At 37.8% G+C, this 27,118-nt stretch overlaps 1 protein-coding gene across 1 annotated transcript in view; it reads left to right on the top strand.

The window, feature by feature from the left end:
* Positions 1-27,118, top strand: part of LOC101480854 (receptor-type tyrosine-protein phosphatase beta) — a 52,782-nt gene that overhangs the window by 11,104 nt on the left and 14,560 nt on the right. Inside the window, exons 2-26 of the mRNA XM_076887061.1 lie at positions 3,032-3,053; positions 3,186-3,386; positions 3,527-3,784; positions 4,578-4,838; positions 6,393-6,653; positions 7,021-7,269; positions 11,388-11,648; positions 12,016-12,264; positions 13,059-13,319; positions 13,692-13,952; positions 14,803-15,063; positions 15,431-15,691; positions 16,486-16,746; positions 17,119-17,367; positions 18,162-18,422; positions 18,795-19,043; positions 19,838-20,098; positions 20,471-20,719; positions 21,566-21,826; positions 22,199-22,459; positions 23,308-23,568; positions 23,937-24,197; positions 25,048-25,308; positions 25,682-25,942; positions 26,793-27,053. Of these exons, the coding sequence (XP_076743176.1) occupies positions 3,032-3,053; positions 3,186-3,386; positions 3,527-3,784; positions 4,578-4,838; positions 6,393-6,653; positions 7,021-7,269; positions 11,388-11,648; positions 12,016-12,264; positions 13,059-13,319; positions 13,692-13,952; positions 14,803-15,063; positions 15,431-15,691; positions 16,486-16,746; positions 17,119-17,367; positions 18,162-18,422; positions 18,795-19,043; positions 19,838-20,098; positions 20,471-20,719; positions 21,566-21,826; positions 22,199-22,459; positions 23,308-23,568; positions 23,937-24,197; positions 25,048-25,308; positions 25,682-25,942; positions 26,793-27,053 (6,163 nt within the window). The remainder of the gene's footprint in view (positions 1-3,031; positions 3,054-3,185; positions 3,387-3,526; positions 3,785-4,577; positions 4,839-6,392; positions 6,654-7,020; positions 7,270-11,387; positions 11,649-12,015; positions 12,265-13,058; positions 13,320-13,691; positions 13,953-14,802; positions 15,064-15,430; positions 15,692-16,485; positions 16,747-17,118; positions 17,368-18,161; positions 18,423-18,794; positions 19,044-19,837; positions 20,099-20,470; positions 20,720-21,565; positions 21,827-22,198; positions 22,460-23,307; positions 23,569-23,936; positions 24,198-25,047; positions 25,309-25,681; positions 25,943-26,792; positions 27,054-27,118) is intronic.

The raw sequence follows: 27,118 nt of genomic DNA, 5'->3' as shown, positions 1-27,118 counted from the left end.
GCACGACTAATAGTTGTCCTATGGACAGATTCCCCCACCTGAGCTGTAGATCTCTGCAGCTCGTCCAGAGTCACCATGGGCCTCTTGGCTGCATTTCTGATCAGCGCTCTCCTTGTTCGGCCTGTGAGTTTAGGAGGACGGCCTTGTCTTGGTAGGTTTACAGTTGTGCCATACTCCTTCCATTTCTGAATGATCGCTTGAACAGTGCTCCGTGGGATGTTCCAGGCTTGGGAAATCTTTTTGAGGCCTAAGCCTGCTTTAAATTTCTCAGTAACTTTATCCCTGACCTGTGTGGTGTGTTCTTTGGACTTCATGTTGTTGTTGCTCCCAATATTCTCTTAGACAACCTCCGAGGCCGTCACAGAGCAGCTGTATTTGTACTGACATTAGATTACACACAGGTGCACTCTATTTAGTCATTAGCACTCATCAGGCAATGTCTATGGGCAACTGACTGCACTCAGACCAAAGGGGGCTGAATAATTACGCACACCCCACTTTGCAGTTATTTATTTGTAAAAAAAAATGTTTGGAATCATGTATGATTTTTGTTCCACTTCTCACATGTGCACCACTTTGTGTTGGTCTTTCACGTGGAATTCCAATAAAATTGATTCATGTTTGTGGCTGTAATGTGACAAAATGTGGAAAAGTTCAAGGGGGGCAAATAGTTTTGCAACCCACTGTACAATATTAGAGAAGTGAGTTCTCCAAACTTAAAATATTTTATTTACCAAGAATACCACAAGGATGAAAATGTCATGGTATCACAAAGGGATTTGGAATTTTAAAAATAAAGGGATTTGATTGGTTTTAACATTGTAACAGTCACTGAATTTGTGTACGTTAACCCATCTTTTTAATGTGATGTCTTTTCTAAAATAAAACCTAAATATTTATCTTGTGTTATATGATAAACATTTACAAGGATGTTTATCAGTTTTATGGCACAACTGCTTTTTTGAATAAATAAGGAAATACTCACACAGATGCATTTCTAATTTAGATGATAGGTAGTAAAGAAATATCGTTGTATGTTGAAGAGACAGACAGTCAAACGCTAAACTGTCATTTGCCTCTCACTTTGTTTGTGATCTAATCATTTTTTTAGTTACCCACTTTGCTACTATAAATGTACTTTTACATGTGACTTGTGGCTACAGTTAGTAAATATTTCAACAAACCTTTACTATCATATCATAAAACCACAAAGATTCACCTTATAATTCTGTGGCAGATGCAATAAAATACTTGCTGAAATGATTTGCAGCGACCATGACTGTCGTTTACAATTATGAAAGAACCTTATTCTGAGCCTGAGTTGCCTCTAATGCATCTATCGGGGTGTGAGTTTGTGCGTGAATGGTTTAGAAAAGTGCTTGTATAAATGTGTGTATGATCGGCTGAACAAAGCTTGTAGTTTAAAGAAAGACCTGTGATCAGGTTATATGTCTTTAGAACGTGTTTATCTTCGTGAAGATTCCCTCTGGGATTAATAAAGTCTCTCTGGTTAAGTCTGTCTGGTTTTAAATTGTTCTGTAAAACATGTAGCATTTTGCCAGCATTTTACTGAGTATCTGGAACTTGGAAATGAGTAGTTTCAATTTTCTCCTGTGTGTTTTATCAGGCCACTTCATTCTCAAATAATCAAGTTTGGAGTCAGTCAGCATTTTAAGTTGTTCAAGTGACCAAGAACCAAAGATCATGAGACAGCTGTGCTCATTATTGGACTGAATGTAAAAAAGGGTCACGATCGGTGAAAACAGAAAGAAACTGTTATGATTTTTTTGCAGGGTAAATATTCACATAGTGAAGAAAAACCTAAAAGCAAATAGGTTCATTGTGCAGTCAAGAACAATATATTCACAAATCAAACCATATAAACAGACGTCAAACAAAAAACAAATCTAAAGCCTCTTTAACTGAAAAAAAAACATATTTCCTCTGCTTTCAGCATCTGAATGTTTAAATTAGTAAGTTTACTAGTGTAGTTCATAACTAGGTTAGAACAATATCATTTCATTGCATTATGGCTTCCAAAATTGTCACTAGTTGACTGAAAAACTTGCTAAACTGAACACTAAAACATTGTGTTTTAAGGTCTGTTCCGCCATTATTAGAAGTTAATAATTGGCCATATCTGTGAGCCTTGTGAGGGAGACAATGATGCAGGTTTGAGCTATGATGCCATGAGTTTAATATTTAGCTGAGTGGGAAACAGTTTGAAAGGTAACATATCAGCAAGTAACTGTGAGCTATTTAAATTTTGGCTAATAAGTAATGTGGAATCAAAGCTTGGTATTTGGCTCGATACCAGGATACAGATGAAATACAAAGCTGACGTGCATGTTGTATTTATATATGCTGTGAGCAGCTTTACTTTATCCCCGAGGAATCAGATATCATCATGAAATCCAAGGAGGAGGAAGAACAATATTCAGAACAGCAGTTCCCCACATTTCTTCGTACCTTCAAGGCTGTTGAAGGATTAGAGATGGTTAGTTATTAGCGGAGTCTACTTCCTTGTTTGTACTAACTAGCACAAAATCGTGTTCTTTTCAGCTGTTACAGTGAAACTTTATCACACGCTACTGAGCTTTTGTGTGTTTTTTTTTAACCATCAAAATAGAAAATGTGATACCTAAACAGATCTGTGTGTAAACATTTTGAGGTTTCTAATTTAATTTCTGGTTCCTGAACACTTACACATTATGTGTAGGAAAATGTACAGATGAAATAATTCCCCACATGAGTGTGATTTGCAAGGATTTCTGGTCGAGAAACAGCTTGACGCTGCCATCAGGTCAAGTCAAGTTTTGGCTGGTTTGACCTGATAGCAGGTTCACTCTCCTTTCACGCAGAAGGAACAAAAAAATCCTGCATACACATCCAGCTTTGAATTTCAGCAGTGACCTGTGACATCGAACAGCTGGTTGGTTTTGATGCTTTAAATCTGTTCAAAACTAAATGCTGACCTCTGCTGGTGTAAAAATGATTTACCTTGTTTTTTTTTCTGTGTTAATCTCTGCAGAGCTCCCAAGCACAAAATATCTGTAAGTACTGGTTCCTCATTTATTCATGTGCTCTCTGTTTAATATTTTGACTTTTTTATAGCTCAAAACTGAAGTTTTGTGAATTTCTCACTGTTGTCTTGAATGTCTTGGTTTTCTTGTTCTTCTTTTTAGCGAATTGTGCAACAGGAACCTTAAATATAACAACCACCACAACAACAGCAGATGTCACCTTTCAACTTGACCCAAACTGCAGCTTAACAGTTGGCAGTAATATGTCTGAAAATAGTTTAATAACTGGTCTGACTCCTGGAGCTGTCTATCACATTGTCTTAAACTGTTCAGGCTCCTGCAATGTGTCAAACATCACAACAAGTAAGTCATTTTATTTTTCTTAATTATATAAACTAATGATTCTGTGAGTTGGATGATAGTGATGTTAATATTGTTTTATAGCCAAGAATGAGGATATGATGAACTGATTCTTTTCCTGTTGGCGTATCTCTAATTCACAGAGCCAGAAACGGTCAGTTTAACAGTCACTAATATCACAACATCCTCTATGTTTGTGAGCTGGACTAAACCAGTGGGAAGCAGCTCCTTCTATAAAGTACAGTGGACAGTTGGAGGAACGAACTTCTCTGTAAATGTCAATGTGACAAGTTATACTATTACTAACCTGACTGCTGGTGTCCAGTATGAAATAACTGTCACTGCAGTGGCAGATGATAATTATACTGAAGGACAGAATGCTACTGTCACCATCTATACAAGTAAGTGAGCATTTACATGTTTTCATACTGTGAATTAGTGACTGTCTGCTGAGGATATCTGGTAAAATAAGGAGTCTTCTATCATCATAAGATAAGTTAAATTCAAAGGAAAGTAGAAGAAGAAATCCAGATGTAGAAGAAGAAGCCCTTTGAAGTGAGAAGGTTGGCTCTCTCACCGATGTGTCCTCATATAACAGCTGTAGTTGTGCTCACTCTGTGTTTGAGTAACAGCTCCAATAATGGTTTGCATTTCTTTTGTACGTCTAGTTTAGAGCTTCCTCTGAACTTCCAGCTGCATGAAATGTTACAGGGTCAGCATGTTGCTGCTCGTGTGTTTTTACTGTAACTTTGAGACAGAGAAGACTTGAGCTGATTTTTAAATTCTTACCCATGTAGTGACTTCTCCCTTACAGAGCCTGAAGTAGTCAGATTACTCAGTGTTACTGCTTTCACAACATCCTCTGTATCACTGAAGTGGACTGAAGCAGAGGGAAACAGCTGCTTCTATCTTGTAGAGTGGACAGATAGACATTTAAATGAGAATCAAGTGTGAATAACACATAAATAACCATCAGTGCACTAACTGCCTGTATGCAGTACAGATTTAGAGTTTCTGCAGTGGCTGGTGATGAGCAAACTATGGGAGCTTCAGAGTTAATTTCACTGTATACAAACAGGATGTGCAGGAATTCAACTTCTGAATGAATTTCTAATCAATGTTTTCCAAATGCTGTCCGTTAGTGTTTTTCTCTCAATCTTGTTATTTTTGCATCTACCTCTCTGTAACTCACAGAACCCGAGAAAGTGAATGATCTTAATGTCAGTGAAATCAGGACATCCTCTATATTTCTGAACTGGACTGAGCCACAGGGTCAAAGGTCTTTCTATAGAGTAGAGTGGACAGATGGAACAATAAACATGAATAAGACTGTGACTGAAACTAAAGTAAATGTCACTGAGCTGACTCCTGGAGCGAACTACACTTTCACTGTCATAGCAGTGGCTGGAGATAACAATACACAAAGTGACGTAGCAACACTTTCTCAATACACAAGTAAGATCGAGATTGTGAGTTTTGTCTCTTCCAAATGATCATGGAACCATTTTTACTTTAGGTTTCTTCATTGAAGTCTTTATATTTTCATACTGCACTTTTCTTCAATTTCTTCTCTTGTAGTGGGTAAAACAGTTTCTTAAAATCTAATAGTGGAACGTTTTTTAAAGTCTTCAACACAAAACTTTTTTTTTTAAATTCTTATATCCCAGTGATGTGATTTTTAATCAACAGGCTGAACAATTTACCTTTAACTGATTTTTAACGTGTCCCACTTCATTCAGTCCTCGTGTTGCTTATTCGCCACAGCCACTGGTCATATTTTTGGCGTTCACACTTGGTGTTAGCTCTTTCTGGGATATAGAATCACTTCCTATTCCTGCTGTAACACACAGTGATGTTTTGTGTAACTTATGTCAGTGGCCTATTTAATCAAAGAGATTTAGGTAAAGACTTATTTCATTACAGATTCTTGACACACCTTTTCCAAAGGATGCCCTCTACCAAAACACCAACTAATTGTATTTGTTCATTTTGACTGTAGGTATTTGCTAGTTTAGCGTAGCTGGTAGCCGAGTCGCTATCACCCTGACATCTTCAGCTGTCTCTCCTGCAGCTTCCTCCTCAGTGTGTCAGATCTTTAGCTACTCATTTGATGAAAAATACAAACAGCCCCATGTTTCTCTTCTTTACCGTGGCTGGGCTGGTAACATATGAGTGCTCTGTTGAAGCGAGTTTTTCTTTAACCTTAACTAGTGGTGATTGCATGTATTTTTTCCACAAAGAAAACTGTAATGTTTAGAGTAAAAATGACTCATGACCGTCTGACTGATGTATCATTATGTACAGCTACTTCCAACGCTTCTGATATTTATTTAGATGCTTGCTGTCCGACTGATCCTTCTGAGTGAACTCCATGAATCACTTCTTCCAAAGCATTAATGTGTCTTTTTAGATCCCATGCATTTTCTGCTCTAACAAATTCTACAGTGAATTAATGATTCAGTCTAAAAAATGATCAATCTGTCTCTATTAGTGTTGTATGTAACACAGGCCTTTAAGGTGGCAGATGGTTGCCACTACCTGAGCCTGTTTCTGCTGGAGGTTTCTTCCTGTTAAAAGGGAGTTTTACCTCCCTACAGTCACCAAGTGCACAAAGGAGGCTGTTTGATTGTTGCCGTTTTCTCTCTTTTAGTGTAGGGTTTTTACTAAAGTGCTTTGAGCTAACTAATTTGGCTCTATTTAAAGAAAATAAAATTGAATAGAATTGACTTCTCATGCAATTACCCTCTACTCACAGAGCCTAAATTAGTCAGGGATCTCATTGTCACTGAAATGAAAAACTATGAGAGCTGCAGAGTTAATTTTACTGTATACACATAAGATATGCAGGAATTCAACATCTGAATGAATTTGATATCAATGTTTTTCAAATGCTGTCCCTTAGGTGTTCTTTACTAAATTTGCTGCATATTTGATGGTATAATTTTCTAATTTTAAAATATATTTATGTCAGTTTTTGTTTTTTTGCATCTACCTCTCTGTAACTCACAGAACCCGAGAAAGTGAATGATCTTAATGTCAGTGAAATCAGGACATCCTCTATATTTCTGAACTGGACTGAGCCACAGGGTCAAAGGTCTTTCTATAGAGTAGAGTGGACAGATGGAACAATAAACATGAATAAGACTGTGACTGAAACTAAAGTAAATGTCACTGAGCTGACTCCTGGAGTGAACTACACTTTCACTGTCATAGCAGTGGCTGGAGATAACAGTACACAAAGTGACGTAGCAACACTTTCTCAATACACAAGTAAGATGAAGAGTATGACCATTTCTGATCTGGGGTCTCGTGCTCTGTACTGTGTCACTGTTTCATTTTTTATCTTGTAGTTTATTATTTGTCAACTTTTTAGGATAGTTTTTTTTTCTAGTGAAGCAGTTACTTCAAAAATTATAGAAATTATTGTGACTTGAAGACTTCAAATCTAAAAACACTTTTTATTCATGTGTGACATGGGTTTTTTGTTAAAAAGCTTTTTATGATTTATTCACATATCCTCTCAGGTCTTTCTTAATTCAGTCCTCTTGGTTCTTACCTGTTGCAGTCACTGCTTATTGTTCTTAGCTCAGTAGTTCTTTTGTTTTCTTGTTCCTCCTCATGTACTCTCCACTCATAGAGCCTGAAGTAGTCACGAGTCTCTCTGCTGTTAACGTCACAACATCGTCTGTTTTTGTGAGCTGGACTAAACCAGTGGGAAACAGCTCCTTCTATAAAGTACAGTGGACAAACTTCTCTGTAAATGTCAATGTGACAAGTTATACTATTACTAACCTGACTGCTGGTGTCCAGTATGAAATAACTGTCACTGCAGTGGCAGATGATAATTATACTGAAGGACAGAATGCTACGGTCACCATCTACACAAGTAAGTGAGCATTTACATGTTTTCATACTGTGAATTAGTGACTGTCTGCTGAGGATATCTGGTAAAATAAGGAGTCTTCTATCATCATAAGATAAGTTAAATTCAAAGGAAAGTAGAAGAAGAAATCCAGATGTAGAAGAAGAAGCCCTTTGAAGTGAGAAGGTTGGATCTCTCACCGATGTGTCCTCATATAACAGCTGTAGTTGTGCTCACTCTGTGTTTGAGTAACAGCTCCAATAATGGTTTGCATTTCTTTTGTACGTCTAGTTTAGAGCTTCCTCTGAACTTCCAGCTGCATGAAATGTTACAGGGTCAGCATGTTGCTGCTCGTGTGTTTTTACTGTAACTTTGAGACAGAGAAGACTTGAGCCGATTTTTAAATTCTTACCCATGTAGTGACTTCTCCCTTACAGAGCCTGAAGTAGTCAGATTACTCAGTGTTACTGCTTTCACAACGTCCTCTGTATCACTGAAGTGGACTGAAGCAGAGGGAAACAGCTGCTTCTATCTTGTAGAGTGGACAGATAGACATTTAAATGAGAATCACAGTGTGAATAACACATAAATAACCATCAGTGCACTAACTGCCTGTATGCAGTACAGATTTAGAGTTTCTGCAGTGGCTGGTGATGAGCAAACTATGGGAGCTTCAGAGTTAATTTCACTGTATACAAACAGGATGTGCAGGAATTCAACTTCTGAATGAATTTCTAATCAATGTTTTCCAAATGCTGTCCGTTAGTGTTTTTCTCTCAATCTTGTTATTTTTGCATCTACCTCTCTGTAACTCACAGAACCTGAAAAAGTGAATGATCTTAATGTCAGTGAAATCAGGACATCCTCTATATTTCTGAACTGGACTGAGCCACAGGGTCAAAGGTCTTTCTATAGAGTAGAGTGGACAGATGGAACAATGATGGTCATAGTCAAAAAAGGGACCCTTTTGGGTCCCCTTGGATTTTTGATTCTCAATATATCAGTCATTTTAAAGACTAGTTGCATGAAACTTGGCTAGGATGTGCATTTTAGCATTATTTTTAAAATTCATTGATCCCCTCTATGGTGTTGTGTATAGTAAAGGAGATTCACATAAGTGTTACCATCTGTGGTCCTCGTACCATTTTGGGTCCCATTGACTCCCATTATAATCACATATTTTCGATATACTGTAATCCTGACATGTGATAATTTTTTTCTCGTGAATACCTAATGGATCTAAGCCTCAGGCTTCAAAATAAAGGAAAAATATGTTTTGGATCCAATGAGCACAATATTAGGTACAGCACCACCATAGACATTTTCAGTGGTTTTGAATGCAGGACATGGTTATCTTATTATGCAAAATACATGACAATAAAACAGCTGACCACCATAAAATAGTCTCGATGTAGTGGAACTGATATAAGAGAGTGGTGTGAATGTGATTGAGAATATATTTATAATATATATTACGGGTCCCCCCCCCCCCCCCCCCCCCCCCCAAAAAATAAATAAATAAAAAATAAACAGGGGTCTTTATGACAATAAAGCTATGAAAACATAAAAAATATTTACAAATTTATGAAAAACTTTATATCTGTGGTTAGGTCTGAAGTTGTTTAAAAGATCTGATGTGAAAAAAAATGAAAAAACAATTCATAAAATTCATTGCTATATCACCTTTTGGATGGTATATTGCAAAAACTCTTATTGCTCCAAAAATAATAATGCATCCAAATCAATTCTATTGTGAATTCTTTACCTATCCAAGGCTCTAATAACCTCATGCCAAGTAGTTCCATTTGCAACTCATTTTTTAAAAATATTGCATATTATGGTTTTTTACCCCCCAAAATATAAACAGGGGTTTTTATGACAATAAAGCCATAAAAACCTAAAAAATATTTAAAAAATTATGAAAAACTTTATATCAGTGGATAGGTCTGAAGTTGTTTAAAAGATCTGATGTGAAAAAAAATGAAAAAACAATTCATAAAATCCATTGCTATATCACCTTTTGGATGGGGACCATTTTGGGTCCCGAGGACCATAAAAGGGTGTAAATTTGAAAAACTCTTATTGCTCCAAAAATAATAAAGTATCCAAATCAATTCTGTTATGAATTTTTTACCTATCCAAGGCTCTAATAACCTCATGCCAAGTAGTTCCATTTGCAACTCATTTTTTAAAAATATTGCATATTATGGTTTTTTACCCCCCAAAATATAAACAGGGGTTTTTATGACAATAAAGCCATAAAAACCTAAAAAATATGAAAAAAATTATGAAAAACTTTATATCAGTGGATAGGTCTGAAGTTGTTTAAAAGATCTGATGTGAAAAAAAATGAAAAAAAAATTCATAAAATCCATTGCTATATCACCTTTTGGATGGGGACCATTTTGGGTCCCGACGACCGTAAAAGGGTGTAAATTCTGACGACCATCCAAGAGATAAGACTGTGACTGAAACTAAAGTAAATGTCACTGAGCTGACTCCTGGAGTGAACTACACTTTCACTGTCATAGCAGTGGCTGGAGATAACAATACACAAAGTGACGTAGCAACACTTTCTCAATACACAAGTAAGATCAAGATTGTGAGTTTTGTCTCTTCCAAATGATCATGGAACCATTTTTACTTTAGGTTTCTTCATTGAAGTCTTTATATTTTCATACTGCACTTTTCTTCAATTTCTTCTCTTGTAGTGGGTAAAACAGTTTCTTAAAATCTAATAGTGGAACGTTTTTTAAAGTCTTCAACACAAAACTTTTTTTTTTAAATTCTTATATCCCAGTGATGTGATTTTTAATCAACAGGCTGAACAATTTACCTTTAACTGATTTTTAACGTGTCCCACTTCATTCAGTCCTCGTGTTGCTTATTCGCCACAGCCACTGGTCATATTTTTGGCGTTCACACTTGGTGTTAGCTCTTTCTGGGATATAGAATCACTTCCTATTCCTGCTGTAACACACAGTGATGTTTTGTGTAACTTATGTCAGTGGCCTATTTAATCAAAGAGATTTAGGTAAAGACTTATTTCATTACAGATTCTTGACACACCTTTTCCAAAGGATGCCCTCTACCAAAACACCAACTAATTGTATTTGTTCATTTTGACTGTAGGTATTTGCTAGTTTAGCGTAGCTGGTAGCCGAGTCGCTATCACCCTGACATCTTCAGCTGTCTCTCCTGCAGCTTCCTCCTCAGTGTGTCAGATCTTTAGCTACTCATTTGATGAAAAATACAAACAGCCCCATGTTTCTCTTCTTTACTGTGGCTGGGCTGGTAACATATGAGTGCTCTGTTGAAGCGAGTTTTTCTTTAACCTTAACTAGTGGTGATTGCATGTATTTTTTCCACAAAGAAAACTGTAATGTTTAGAGTAAAAATGACTCATGACCGTCTGACTGATGTATCATTATGTACAGCTACTTCCAACGCTTCTGATATTTATTTAGATGCTTGCTGTCCGACTGATCCTTCTGAGTGAACTCCATGAATCACTTCTTCCAAAGCATTAATGTGTCTTTTTAGATCCCATGCATTTTCTGCTCTAACAAATTCTACAGTGAATTAATGATTCAGTCTAAAAAATGATCAATCTGTCTCTATTAGTGTTGTATGTAACACAGGCCTTTAAGGTGGCAGATGGTTGCCACTACCTGAGCCTGTTTCTGCTGGAGGTTTCTTCCTGTTAAAAGGGAGTTTTACCTCCCTACAGTCACCAAGTGCACAAAGGAGGCTGTTTGATTGTTGCCGTTTTCTCTCTTTTAGTGTAGGGTTTTTACTAAAGTGCTTTGAGCTAACTAATTTGGCTCTATTTAAAGAAGATAAAATTGAATAGAATTGACTTCTCATGCAATTACCCTCTACTCACAGAGCCTAAATTAGTCAGGGATCTCATTGTCACTGAAATGAAAAACTATGAGAGCTGCAGAGTTAATTTTACTGTATACACATAAGATATGCAGGAATTCAACATCTGAATGAATTTGTAATCAGTGTTTTTCAAATGCTGTCCCTTAGGTGTTCTTTACTAAATTTGCTGCATATTTGATGGTATAATTTTCTAATTTTAAAATATATTTATGTCAGTTTTTGTTTTTTTGCATCTACCTCTCTGTAACTCACAGAACCTGAAAAAGTGAATGATCTTACTGTCAGTGAAATCAGGACATCCTCTATATTTCTGAACTGGACTGAGCCACAGGGTCAAAGGTCTTTCTATAGAGTAGAGTGGACAGATGGAACAATAAACATGAATAAGACTGTGACTGAAACTAAAGTAAATGTCACTGAGCTGACTCCTGGAGTGAACTACACTTTCACTGTCATAGCAGTGGCTGGAGATAACAATACTCAAAGTGACGTAGCAACACTTTCTCAATACACAAGTAAGATGAAGAGTATGACCATTTCTGATCTGGGGTCTCGTGCTCTGTACTGTGTCACTGTTTCATTTTTTATCTTGTAGTTTATTATTTGTCAACTTTTTAGGATAGTTTTTTTTTCTAGTGAAGCAGTTACTTCAAAAATTATAGAAATTATTGTGACTTGAAGACTTCAAATCTAAAAACACTTTTTATTCATGTGTGACATGGGTTTTTTGTTAAAAAGCTTTTTATGATTTATTCACATATCCTCTCAGGTCTTTCTTAATTCAGTCCTCTTGGTTCTTACCTGTTGCAGTCACTGCTTATTTTTCTTGGCTCAGCAGTTCTTTTGTTTTCTTGTTCCTCCTCATGTACTCTCCACTCATAGAGTCTGAAGTAGTCATGAGGCTCTCTACTGTTAACGTCACAACATCGTCAATTTTTGTGAGCTGGACTAAACCAGTGGGAAACAGCTCCTTCTATAAAGTACAGTGGACAAACTTCTCTGTAAATGTCAATGTGACAAGTTATACTATTACTAACCTGACTGCTGGTGTCCAGTATGAAATAACTGTCACTGCAGTGGCAGATGATAATTGTACTGAAGGACAGAATGCTACGGTCACCATCTACACAAGTAAGCGAGCATTTAAATGTTTTCATACTGTGAATTAGTGACTGTCTGCTGAGGATATCTGGTAAAATAAGGAGTCTTCTATCATCATAAGATAAGTTCAATTGAAAGGAAAGTAGAAGAAGAAATCCAGATGTAGAAGAAGAAGCCCTTTGAAGTGAGAAGGTTGGATCTCTCACCGATGTGTCCTCATATAACAGCTGTAGTTGTGCTCACTCTGTGTTTGAGTAACAGCTCCAATAATGGTTTGCATTTCTTTTGTACGTCTAGTTTAGAGCTTCCTCTGAACTTCCAGCTGCATGAAATGTTACAGGGTCAGCATGTTGCTGCTCGTGTGTTTTTACTGTAACTTTGAGACAGAGAAGACTTGAGCCGATTTTTAAATTCTTACCCATGTAGTGACTTCTCCCTTACAGAGCCTGAAGTAGTCAGATTACTCAGTGTTACTGCTTTCACAACATCCTCTGTATCACTGAAGTGGACTGAAGCAGAGGGAAACAGCTGCTTCTATCTTGTAGAGTGGACAGATAGACATTTAAATGAGAATCACAGTGTGAATAACACATAAATAACCATCAGTGCACTAACTGCCTGTATGCAGTACAGATTTAGAGTTTCTGCAGTGGCTGGTGATGAGCAAACTATGGGAGCTGCAGAGTTAATTTCACTGTATACAAACAGGATGTGCAGGAATTCAACTTCTGAATGAATTTCTAATCAATGTTTTCCAAATGCTGTCCGTTAGTGTTTTTCTCTCAATCTTGTTATTTTTGCATCTACCTCTCTGTAACTCACAGAACCCGAGAAAGTGAATGATCTTAATGTCAGTGAAATCAGGACATCCTCTATATTTCTGAACTGGACTGAGCCACAGGGTCAAAGGTCTTTCTATAGAGTAGAGTGGACAGATGGAACAATAAACATGAATAAGACTGTGACTGAAACTAAAGTAAATGTCACTGAGCTGACTCCTGGAGTGAACTACACTTTCACTGTCATAGCAGTGGCTGGAGATAACAATACACAAAGTGACGTAGCAACACTTTCTCAATACACAAGTAAGATGAAGAGTATGACCATTTCTGATCTGGGGTCTCGTGCTCTGTACTGTGTCACTGTTTCATTTTTTATCTTGTAGTTTATTATTTGTCAGCTTTTTAGGATAGTTTTTTTTTCTAGTGAAGCAGTTACTTCAAAAATTAATGAAATCCTTTTTACAGGAAGACTTCAAATCTAAAAACACTTTTTATCCATGAGTGACAAGTTTGTTTGTTTTTTACCAAATTAAGTTTTTGATTTATTCACATATCCTCTCAGGTCTTTCCTAATTCAGTCCTCTTGGTTCTTACCTGTTGCAGTCACTGCTTATTGTTCTTAGCTCAGTAGTTCTTTTGTTTTCTTGTTCCTCCTCATGTACTCTCCACTCATAGAGCCTGAAGTAGTCACGAGTCTCTCTGCTGTCAACGTCACAACATCGTCTGTTTTTGTGAGCTGGACTAAACCAGTGGGAAACAGCTCCTTCTATAAAGTACAGTGGACAGTTGGAGGAACAAGTGCCTCTGTAACTGTCAGTGACACATTTAAGAACATTATTAACCTGACTGCTGGTGTCCAGTATGAAATAAATGTCACTGCAGTGGCTGGTGATGGTTCTACTAAAGGACAGAGTGCTACTGTCACCAACTACACAAGTAAGCGAGCATTTAAATGTTTTTCATACCGTGAATTAGTGACTGTCTGCTGAGGGTATCTGGTAAAATAAGGAGTCTTCTATCATCATAAGATAAGTTCAATTCAAAGGAAAGTAGAAGAAGAAATCCAGATGTAGAAGAAGAAGCCCTTTGAAGTGAGAAGGTTGGATCTCTCACCGATGTGTCCTCATATAACAGCTGTAGTTGTGCTCACTCTGTGTTTGAGTAACAGCTCCAATAATGGTTTGCATTTCTTTTGTACGTCTAGTTTAGAGCTTCCTCTGAACTTCCAGCTGCATGAAATGTTACAGGGTCAGCATGTTGCTGCTCGTGTGTTTTTACTGTAACTTTGAGACAGAGAAGACTTGAGCCGATTTTTAAATTCTTACCCATGTAGTGACTTCTCCCTTACAGAGCCTGAAGTAGTCAGATTACTCAGTGTTACTGCTTTCACAACATCCTCTGTATCACTGAAGTGGACTGAAGCAGAGGGAAACAGCTGCTTCTATCTTGTAGAGTGGACAGATAGACATTTAAATGAGAATCACAGTGTGAATAACACATAAATAACCATCAGTGCACTAACTGCCTGTATGCAGTACAGATTTAGAGTTTCTGCAGTGGCTGGTGATGAGCAAACTATGGGAGCTTCAGAGTTAATTTCACTGTATACAAACAGGATGTGCAGGAATTCAACATCTGAATCAATTTCTAATCAATGTTTTTCAAATGCTGTCCCTTAGGTGTTCTTTACTAAATTTGCTGCATATTTGATGGTATAATTTTCTACTTTTAAAATATATTTATGTCAGTTTTTGTTTTTTTGCATCTACCTCTCTGTAACACACAGAACCCGAGAAAGTGAATGATCTTACTGTCAGTGAAATCAGGACGTCCTCTATATTTCTAAACTGGACTGAGCCACAGGGTCAAAGGTCTTTCTATAGAGTAGAGTGGACAGATGGAACAATAAACATGAATAAGACTGTGACTGAAACTAAAGTAAATGTCACTGAGCTGACTCCTGGAGCGAACTACACTTTCACTGTCATAGCAGTGGCTGGAGATAACAATACACAAAGTGACGTAGCAACACTTTCTCAATACACAAGTAAGATGAAGAGTATGACCATTTCTGATCTGGGGTCTCGTGCTCTGTACTGTGTCACTGTTTCATTTTTTATCTTGTAGTTTATTATTTGTCAGCTTTTTAGTATAGTTTTTTTTTCTAGTGAAGCAGTTACTTCAAAAATTATAGAAATTATTGTGACTTGAAGACTTCAAATCTAAAAACACTTTTTATTCATGTGTGACATGGGTTTTTTGTTAAAAAGCTTTTTATGATTTATTCACATATCCTCTCAGGTCTTTCTTAATTCAGTCCTCTTGGTTCTTACCTGTTGCAGTCACTGCTTATTTTTCTTGGCTCAGCAGTTCCTTTGTTTTCTTGTTCCTCCTCATGTACTCTCCACTCATAGAGTCTGAAGTAGTCATGAGGCTCTCTACTGTTAACGTCACAACATCGTCTGTTTTTGTGAGCTGGACTAAACCAGTGGGAAACAGCTCCTTCTATAAAGTACAGTGGACAGGTGGAGGAACGAACTTCTCTGTAAATGTCAATGTGACAAGTTATACTATTACTAACCTGACTGCTGGTGTCCAGTATGAAATAACTGTCACTGCAGTGGCAGATGATAATTGTACTGAAGGACAGAGTGCTACGGTCACCATCTACACAAGTAAGCGAGCATTTAAATGTTTTCATACTGTGAATTAGTGACTGTCTGCTGAGAATATCTGGTAAAATAAGGAGTCTTCTATCATCATAAGATAAGTTAAATTGAAAGGAAAGTAGAAGAAGAAATCCAGATGTAGAAGAAGAAGCCCTTTGAAGTGAGAAGGTTGGCTCTCTCACCGATGTGTCCTCATATAACGGCTGTAGTTGTGCTCACTCTGTGTTTGAGTAACAGCTCCAATAATGGTTTGCATTTCTTTTGTACGTCTAGTTTAGAGCTTCCTCTGAACTTCCAGCTGCATGAAATGTTACAGGGTCAGCATGTTGCTGCTCGTGTGTTTTTACTGTAACTTTGAGACAGAGAAGACTTGAGCTGATTTTTAAATTCTTACCCATGTAGTGACTTCTCCCTTACAGAGCCTGAAGTAGTCAGATTACTCAGTGTTACTGCTTTCACAACATCCTCTGTATCACTGAAGTGGACTGAAGCAGAGGGAAACAGCTGCTTCTATCTTGTAGAGTGGACAGATAGACATTTAAATGAGAATCACAGTGTGAATAACACATAAATAACCATCAGTGCACTAACTGCCTGTATGCAGTACAGATTTAGAGTTTCTGCAGTGGCTGGTGATGAGCAAACTATGGGAGCTTCAGAGTTAATTTCACTGTATACAAACAGGATGTGCAGGAATTCAACTTCTGAATGAATTTCTAATCAATGTTTTCCAAATGCTGTCCGTTAGTGTTTTTCTCTCAATCTTGTTATTTTTGCATCTACCTCTCTGTAACTCACAGAACCTGAAAAAGTGAATGATCTTACTGTCAGTGAAATCAGGACATCCTCTATATTTCTGAACTGGACTGAGCCACAGGGTCAAAGGTCTTTCTATAGAGTAGAGTGGACAGATGGAACAATAAACATGAATAAGACTGTGACTGAAACTAAAGTAAATGTCACTGAGCTGACTCCTGGAGCGAACTACACTTTCACTGTCATAGCAGTGGCTGGAGATAACAATACACAAAGTGACGTAGCAACACTTTCTCAATACACAAGTAAGATGAAGAGTATGACCATTTCTGATCTGGGGTCTCGTGCTCTGTACTGTGTCACTGTTTCATTTTTTATCTTGTAGTTTATTATTTGTCAGCTTTTTAGTATAGTTTTTTTTTCTAGTGAAGCAGTTACTTCAAAAATTAATGAAATCCTTTTTACAGGAAGACTTCAAATCTAAAAACACTTTTTATCCATGAGTGACAAGTTTGTTTGTTTTTTACCAAATTAAGTTTTTGATTTATTCACATATCCTCTCAGGTCTTTCTTAATTCAGTCCTCTTGGTTCTTACCTGTTGCAGTCACTGCTTATTGTTCTTGGCTCAGCAGTTCTTTTGTTTTCTTGTTCCTCCTCATGTACTCTCCACTCATAGAGCCTGAAGTAGTCACGAGTCTCTCTGCTGTCAACGTCACAACATCGTCTGTTTTTGTGAGCTGGACTAAACCAGTGGGAAGCAGCTCCTTCTATAAAGTACAGTGGACAAACTTCTCTGTAAATGTCAGTGACACGTTTAAGAGCATTACTAACCTGACTGCTGGTGTCCAGTATGAAATAACTGTCACTGCAGTGGCAGATGATAATTGTACTGAAGGACAGAATGCTACGGTCACCATCTACACAAGTAAGCGAGCATTTAAATGTTTTCATACTGTGAATTAGTGACTGTCTGCTGAGGATATCTGGTAAAATAAGGAGTCTTCTATCATCATAAGATAAGTTCAATTGAAAGGAAAGTAGAAGAAGAAATCCAGATGTAGAAGAAGAAGCCCTTTGAAGTGAGAAGGTTGGATCTCTCACCGATGTGTCCTCATATAACAGCTGTAGTTGTGCTCACTCTGTGTTTGAGTAACAGCTCCAATAATGGTTTGCATTTCTTTTGTACGTCTAGTTTAGAGCTTCCTCTGAACTTCCAGCTGCATGAAATGTTACAGGGTCAGCATGTTGCTGCTCGTGTGTTTTTACTGTAACTTTGAGACAGAGAAGACTTGAGCTGATTTTTAAATTCTTACCCATGTAGTGACTTCTCCCTTACAGAGCCTGAAGTAGTCAGATTACTCAGTGTTACTGCTTTCACAACATCCTCTGTATCACTGAAGTGGACTGAAGCAGAGGGAAACAGCTGCTTCTATCTTGTAGAGTGGACAGATAGACATTTAAATGAGAATCACAGTGTGAATAACACATAAATAACCATCAGTGCACTAACTGCCTGTATGCAGTACAGATTTAGAGTTTCTGCAGTGGCTGGTGATGAGCAAACTATGGGAGCTTCAGAGTTAATTTCACTGTATACAAACAGGATGTGCAGGAATTCAACTTCTGAATGAATTTCTAATCAATGTTTTCCAAATGCTGTCCGTTAGTGTTTTTCTCTCAATCTTGTTATTTTTGCATCTACCTCTCTGTAACTCACAGAACCTGAAAAAGTGAATGATCTTACTGTCAGTGAAATCAGGACATCCTCTATATTTCTGAACTGGACTGAGCCACAGGGTCAAAGGTCTTTCTATAGAGTAGAGTGGACAGATGGAACAATAAACATGAATAAGACTGTGACTGAAACTAAAGTAAATGTCACTGAGCTGACTCCTGGAGCGAACTACACTTTCACTGTCATAGCAGTGGCTGGAGATAACAATACACAAAGTGACGTAGCAACACTTTCTCAATACACAAGTAAGATGAAGAGTATGACCATTTCTGATCTGGGGTCTCGTGCTCTGTACTGTGTCACTGTTTCATTTTTTATCTTGTAGTTTATTATTTGTCAGCTTTTTAGTATAGTTTTTTTTTCTAGTGAAGCAGTTACTTCAAAAATTAATGAAATCCTTTTTACAGGAAGACTTCAAATCTAAAAACACTTTTTATCCATGAGTGACAAGTTTGTTTGTTTTTTACCAAATTAAGTTTTTGATTTATTCACATATCCTCTCAGGTCTTTCCTAATTCAGTCCTCTTGGTTCTTACCTGTTGCAGTCACTGCTTATTGTTCTTAGCTCAGTAGTTCTTTTGTTTTCTTGTTCCTCCTCATGTACTCTCCACTCATAGAGCCTGAAGTAGTCACGAGTCTCTCTGCTGTCAACGTCACAACATCGTCTGTTTTTGTGAGCTGGACTAAACCAGTGGGAAGCAGCTCCTTCTATATAGTACAGTGGACAAACTTCTCTGTAAATGTCAGTGACACGTTTAAGAGCATTACTAACCTGACTGCTGGTGTCCAGTATGAAATAACTGTCACTGCAGTGGCAGATGATAATTGTACTGAAGGACAGAATGCTACGGTCACCATCTACACAAGTAAGCGAGCATTTAAATGTTTTCATACTGTGAATTAGTGACTGTCTGCTGAGGATATCTGGTAAAATAAGGAGTCTTCTATCATCATAAGATAAGTTCAATTGAAAGGAAAGTAGAAGAAGAAATCCAGATGTAGAAGAAGAAGCCCTTTGAAGTGAGAAGGTTGGATCTCTCACCGATGTGTCCTCATATAACAGCTGTAGTTGTGCTCACTCTGTGTTTGAGTAACAGCTCCAATAATGGTTTGCATTTCTTTTGTACGTCTAGTTTAGAGCTTCCTCTGAACTTCCAGCTGCATGAAATGTTACAGGGTCAGCATGTTGCTGCTCGTGTGTTTTTACTGTAACTTTGAGACAGAGAAGACTTGAGCCGATTTTTAAATTCTTACCCATGTAGTGACTTCTCCCTTACAGAGCCTGAAGTAGTCAGATTACTCAGTGTTACTGCTTTCACAACATCCTCTGTATCACTGAAGTGGACTGAAGCAGAGGGAAACAGCTGCTTCTATCTTGTAGAGTGGACAGATAGACATTTAAATGAGAATCACAGTGTGAATAACACATAAATAACCATCAGTGCACTAACTGCCTGTATGCAGTACAGATTTAGAGTTTCTGCAGTGGCTGGTGATGAGCAAACTATGGGAGCTGCAGAGTTAATTTCACTGTATACAAACAGGATGTGCAGGAATTCAACTTCTGAATGAATTTCTAATCAATGTTTTCCAAATGCTGTCCGTTAGTGTTTTTCTCTCAATCTTGTTATTTTTGCATCTACCTCTCTGTAACTCACAGAACCTGAAAAAGTGAATGATCTTACTGTCAGTGAAATCAGGACATCCTCTATATTTCTGAACTGGACTGAGCCACAGGGTCAAAGGTCTTTCTATAGAGTAGAGTGGACAGATGGAACAATAAACATGAATAAGACTGTGACTGAAACTAAAGTAAATGTCACTGAGCTGACTCCTGGAGCGAACTACACTTTCACTGTCATAGCAGTGGCTGGAGATAACAATACACAAAGTGACGTAGCAACACTTTCTCAATACACAAGTAAGATGAAGAGTATGACCATTTCTGATCTGGGGTCTCGTGCTCTGTACTGTGTCACTGTTTCATTTTTTATCTTGTAGTTTATTATTTGTCAGCTTTTTAGTATAGTTTTTTTTTCTAGTGAAGCAGTTACTTCAAAAATTAATGAAATCCTTTTTACAGGAAGACTTCAAATCTAAAAACACTTTTTATCCATGAGTGACAAGTTTGTTTGTTTTTTACCAAATTAAGTTTTTGATTTATTCACATATCCTCTCAGGTTCTCCTTAATTCAGTCCTCTTGGTTCTTACCTGTTGCAGTCACTGCTTATTGTTCTTAGCTCAGCAGTTCTTTTGTTTTCTTGTTCCTCCTCATGTACTCTCCACTCATAGAGCCTGAAGTAGTCACGAGTCTCTCTGCTGTCAACGTCACAACATCGTCTGTTTTTGTGAGCTGGACTAAACCAGTGGGAAGCAGCTCCTTCTATATAGTACAGTGGACAAACTTCTCTGTAAATGTCAGTGACACGTTTAAGAGCATTACTAACCTGACTGCTGGTGTCCAGTATGAAATAACTGTCACTGCAGTGGCTGGTGATGGTTCTACTGAAGGACAGAGTGCTACTGTCACCAACTACACAAGTAAGCGAGAATTTACATGTTTTCATACTGTGAATTAGTGACTGTCTGCTGAGGATATCTGGTAAAATAAGGAGTCTTCTATCATCATAAGATAAGTTCAATTGAAAGGAAAGTAGAAGAAGAAATCCAGATGTAGAAGAAGAAGCCCTTTGAAGTGAGAAGGTTGGATCTCTCACCGATGTGTCCTCATATAACAGCTGTAGTTGTGCTCACTCTGTGTTTGAGTAACAGCTCCAATAATGGTTTGCATTTCTTTTGTCTAGTTTAGAGCTTCCTCTGAACTTCCAGCTGCATGAAATGTTACAGGGTCAGCATGTTGCTGCTCGTGTGTTTTTACTGTAACTTTGAGACAGAGAAGACTTGAGCCGATTTTTAAATTCTTACCCATGTAGTGACTTCTCCCTTACAGAGCCTGAAGTAGTCAGATTACTCAGTGTTACTGCTTTCACAACATCCTCTGTATCACTGAAGTGGACTGAAGCAGAGGGAAACAGCTGCTTCTATCTTGTAGAGTGGACAGATAGACATTTAAATGAGAATCACAGTGTGAATAACACATAAATAACCATCAGTGCACTAACTGCCTGTATGCAGTACAGATTTAGAGTTTCTGCAGTGGCTGGTGATGAGCAAACTACGGGAGCTTCAGAGTTAATTTCACTGTATACACATAAGATATGCAGGAATTCAACATCTGAATGAATTTGTAATCAATGTTTTCCAAACGCTGTCCCTTAGGTGTTCTTTACTAAATTTGCAGCATATTTGATGGTGTAATTTTCTAAAGTTGAAATTATAGTAATCTTAGTGTTGTTATTTTTGCATCTACCTCTCTGTAACTCACAGAACCTGAAAAAGTGAATGATCTTACTGTCAGTGAAATCAGGACGTCCTCTATATTTCTGAACTGGACTGAGCCACAGGGTCAAAGGTCTTTCTATAGAGTAGAGTGGACAGATGGAACAATAAACATGAATAAGACTGTGACTGAAACTAAAGTAAATGTCACTGAGCTGACTCCTGGAGCGAACTACACTTTCACTGTCATAGCAGTGGCTGGAGATAACAATACTCAAAGTGACGTAGCAACACTTTCTCAATACACAAGTAAGATGAAGAGTATGACCATTTCTGATCTGGGGTCTCGTGCTCTGTACTGTGTCACTGTTTCATTTTTTATCTTGTAGTTTATTATTTGTCAGCTTTTTAGTATAGTTTTTTTTTCTAGTGAAGCAGTTACTTCAAAAATTAATGAAATCCTTTTTACAGGAAGACTTCAAATCTAAAAGCACTTTTTATCCATGAGTGACAAGTTTGTTTGTTTTTTACCAAATTAAGTTTTTGATTTATTCACATATCCACTCAGGTTCTCCTTAATTCAGTCCTCTTGGTTCTTACCTGTTGCAGTCACTGCTTATTGTTCTTGGCTCAGTAGTTCTTTTGTTTTCTTGTTCCTCCTCATGTACTCTCCACTCATAGAGCCTGAAGTAGTCACGAGTCTCTCTGCTGTCAACGTCACAACATCGTCTGTTTTTGTGAGCTGGACTAAACCAGTGGGAAGCAGCTCCTTCTATAAAGTACAGTGGACAGTTGGAGGAACAAGTGCCTCTGTAACTGTCAGTGACACATTTAAGAACATTATTAACCTGACTGCTGGTGTCCAGTATGAAATAACTGTCACTGCAGTGGCTGGTGATGGTTCTACTGAAGGACAGAGTGCTACTGTCACCAACTACACAAGTAAGCGAGCATTTAAATGTTTTTCATACCGTGAATTAGTGACTGTCTGCTGAGGATATCTGGTAAAATAAGGAGTCTTCTATCATCATAAGATAAGTTCAATTGAAAGGAAAGTAGAAGAAGAAATCCAGATGTAGAAGAAGAAGCCCTTTGAAGTGAGAAGGTTGGCTCTCTCACCGATGTGTCCTCATATAACAGCTGTAGTTGTGCTCACTCTGTGTTTGAGTAACAGCTCCAATAATGGTTTACATTTCTTTTGTACGTCTAGTTTAGAGCTTCCTCTGAACTTCCAGCTGCATGAAATGTTACAGGGTCAGCATGTTGCTGCTCGTGTGTTTTTACTGTAACTTTGAGACAGAGAAGACTTGAGCCGATTTTTAAATTCTTACCCATGTAGTGACTTCTCCCTTACAGAGCCTGAAGTAGTCAGATTACTCAGTGTTACTGCTTTCACAACGTCCTCTATCACTGAAGTGGACTGAAGCAGAGGGAAACAGCTGCTTCTATCTTGTAGAGTGGACAGATAGACATTTAAATGAGAATCACAGTGTGAATAACACATAAATAACCATCAGTGCACTAACTGCCTGTATGCAGTACAGATTTAGAGTTTCTGCAGTGGCTGGTGATGAGCAAACTATGGGAGCTGCAGAGTTAATTTCACTGTATACACATAAGATATGCAGGAATTCAACATCTGAATGAATTTGTAATCAATGTTTTCCAAATGCTGTCCCTTAGGTGTTCTTTACTAAATTTGCAGCATATTTGATGGCGTAATTTTCTAAGTTTAAAATATATTTATGTCAGTTTTTGTTTTTTTGCATCTACCTCTCTGTAACACACAGAACCCGAGAAAGTGAATGATCTTACTGTCAGTGAAATCAGGACGTCCTCTATATTTCTAAACTGGACTGAGCCACAGGGTCAAAGGTCTTTCTATAGAGTAGAGTGGACAGATGGAACAATAAACATGAATAAGACTGTGACTGAAACTAAAGTAAATGTCACTGAGCTGACTCCTGGAGTGAACTACACTTTCACTGTCATAGCAGTGGCTGGAGATAACAATACACAAAGTGACGTAGCAACACTTTCTCAATACACAAGTAAGATGAAGAGTATGACCATTTCTGATCTGGGGTCTCGTGCTCTGTACTGTGTCACTGTTTCATTTTTTATCTTGTAGTTTATTATTTGTCAACTTTTTAGGATAGTTTTTTTCTAGTGAAGCAGTTACTTCAAAAATTAATGAAATCCTTTTTACAGGAAGACTTCAAATCTAAAAACACTTTTTATCCATGAGTGACAAGTTTGTTTGTTTTTTACCAAATTAAGTTTTTGATTTATTCACATATCCTCTCAGGTCTTTCCTAATTCAGTCCTCTTGGTTCTTACCTGTTGCAGTCACTGCTTATTGTTCTTGGCTCAGTAGTTCTTTTGTTTTCTTGTTCCTCCTCATGTACTCTCCACTCAGAGCCTGAAGTAGTCACGAGTCTCTCTGCTGTTAACGTCACAACATCGTCAATTTTTGTGAGCTGGACTAAACCAGTGGGAAACAGCTCCTTCTATAAAGTACAGTGGACAGTTGGAGGAACAAGTGCCTCAATAAATGTCAATGAGACATTTTATAATATTATTAACCTGACTGCTGGTGTCCAGTATGAAATAACTGTCACTGCAGTGGCAGATGATAATTGTACTGAAGGACAGAATGCTACGGTCACCATCTACACAAGTAAGCGAGCATTTAAATGTTTTCATACTGTGAATTAGTGACTGTCTGCTGAGGATATCTGGTAAAATAAGGAGTCTTCTATCATCATAAGATAAGTTCAATTGAAAGGAAAGTAGAAGAAGAAATCCAGATGTAGAAGAAGAAGCCCTTTGAAGTGAGAAGGTTGGCTCTCTCACCGATGTGTCCTCATATAACAGCTGTAGTTGTGCTCACTCTGTGTTTGAGTAACAGCTCCAATAATGGTTTACATTTCTTTTGTACGTCTAGTTTAGAGCTTCCTCTGAACTTCCAGCTGCATGAAATGTTACAGGGTCAGCATGTTGCTGCTCGTGTGTTTTTACTGTAACTTTGAGACAGAGAAGACTTGAGCCGATTTTTAAATTCTTACCCATGTAGTGACTTCTCCCTTACAGAGCCTGAAGTAGTCAGATTACTCAGTGTTACTGCTTTCACAACATCCTCTGTATCACTGAAGTGGACTGAAGCAGAGGGAAACAGCTGCTTCTATCTTGTAGAGTGGACAGATAGACATTTAAATGAGAATCACAGTGTGAATAACACATAAATAACCATCAGTGCACTAACTGCCTGTATGCAGTACAGATTTAGAGTTTCTGCAGTGGCTGGTGATGAGCAAACTATGGGAGCTGCAGAGTTAATTTCACTGTATACACATAAGATATGCAGGAATTCAACATCTGAATGAATTTGTAATCAATGTTTTCCAAACGCTGTCCCTTAGGTGTTCTTTACTAAATTTGCAGCATATTTGATGGCGTAATTTTCTAAAGTTGAAATTATAGTAATCTTAGTGTTGTTATTTTTGCATCTACCTCTCTGTAACACACAGAACCTGAAAAAGTGAATGATCTTACTGTCAGTGAAATCAGGATGTCCTCTATATTTCTGAACTGGACTGAGCCACAGGGTCAAAGGTCTTTCTATAGAGTAGAGTGGACAGATGGAACAATAAACATGAATAAGACTGTGACTGAAACTAAAGTAAATGTCACTGAGCTGACTCCTGGAGTGAACTACACTTTCACTGTCATAGCAGTGGCTGGAGATAACAATACACAAAGTGACGTAGCAACACTTTCTCAATACACAAGTAAGATGAAGAGTATGACCATTTCTGATCTGGGGTCTCGTGCTCTGTACTGTGTCACTGTTTCATTTTTTATCTTGTAGTTTATTATTTGTCAGCTTTTTAGGATAGTTTTTTTTTCTAGTGAAGCAGTTACTTCAAAAATTAATGAAATCCTTTTTACAGGAAGACTTCAAATCTAAAAGCACTTTTTATCCATGAGTGACAAGTTTGTTTGTTTTTTTACCAAATTAAGTTTTTGATTTATTCACATATCCACTCAGGTTCTCCTTAATTCAGTCCTCTTGGTTCTTACCTGTTGCAGTCACTGCTTATTGTTCTTGTTCTAACAGTTCTTTTGTTTTCTTGTTCCTCCTCATGTACTCTCCACTCATAGAGCCTGAAGTAGTCACGAGTCTCTCTGCTGTCAACGTCACAACATCGTCTGTTTTTGTGAGCTGGACTAAACCAGTGGGAAGCAGCTCCTTCTATATAGTACAGTGGACAGTTGGAGGAACAAGTGCCTCTGTAACTGTCAGTGACACGTTTAAGAGCATTACTAACCTGACTGCTGGTGTCCAGTATGAAATAACTGTCACTGCAGTGGCTGGTGATGGTTCTACTAAAGGACAGAGTGCTACTGTCACCAACTACACAAGTAAGCGAGAATTTACATGTTTTCATACTGTGAATTAGTGACTGTCTGCTGAGGATATCTGGTAAAATAAGGAGTCTTCTATCATCATAAGATAAGTTCAATTGAAAGGAAAGTAGAAGAAGAAATCCAGATGTAGAAGAAGAAGCCCTTTGAAGTGAGAAGGTTGGCTCTCTCACCGATGTGTCCTCATATAACAGCTGTAGTTGTGCTCACTCTGTGTTTGAGTAACAGCTCCAATAATGGTTTGCATTTCTTTTGTACGTCTAGTTTAGAGCTTCCTCTGAACTTCCAGCTGCATGAAATGTTACAGGGTCAGCATGTTGCTGCTCGTGTGTTTTTACTGTAACTTTGAGACAGAGAAGACTTGAGCTGATTTTTAAATTCTTACCCATGTAGTGACTTCTCCCTTACAGAGCCTGAAGTAGTCAGATTACTCAGTGTTACTGCTTTCACAACATCCTCTGTATCACTGAAGTGGACTGAAGCAGAGGGAAACAGCTGCTTCTATCTTGTAGAGTGGACAGATAGACATTTAAATGAGAATCACAGTGTGAATAACACATAAATAACCATCAGTGCACTAACTGCCTGTATGCAGTACAGATTTAGAGTTACTGCAGTGGGTGGTGATGAGCAAACTACGGGAGCTGCAGAGTTAATTTTACTGTATACACATAAGATATGCAGGAATTCAACATCTGAATGAATTTGTAATCAATGTTTTCCAAATGCTGTCCCTTAGGTGTTCTTTACTAAATTTGCAGCATATTTGATGGTGTAATTTTCTAAAGTTGAAATTATAGTAATCTTAGTGTTGTTATTTTTGCATCTACCTCTCTGTAACACACAGAACCTGAAAAAGTGAATGATCTTACTGTCAGTGAAATCAGGACATCCTCTATATTTCTGAACTGGACTGAGCCACAGGGTCAAAGGTCTTTCTATAGAGTAGAGTGGACAGATGGAACAATAAACATGAATAAGACTGTGACTGAAACTAAAGTAAATGTCACTGAGCTGACTCCTGGAGTGAACTACACTTTCACTGTCATAGCAGTGGCTGGAGATAACAATACACAAAGTGACGTAGCAACACTTTCTCAATACACAAGTAAGATGAAGAGTATGACCATTTCTGATCTGGGGTCTCGTGCTCTGTACTGTGTCACTGTTTCA

This window comes from Maylandia zebra, linkage group LG7, assembly GCF_041146795.1.
Source record: "Maylandia zebra isolate NMK-2024a linkage group LG7, Mzebra_GT3a, whole genome shotgun sequence".
In the NCBI taxonomy this organism is placed as follows: Eukaryota; Metazoa; Chordata; class Actinopteri; order Cichliformes; family Cichlidae; genus Maylandia; species Maylandia zebra.
This window is presented reverse-complemented; position numbering and strand designations above follow the sequence as displayed.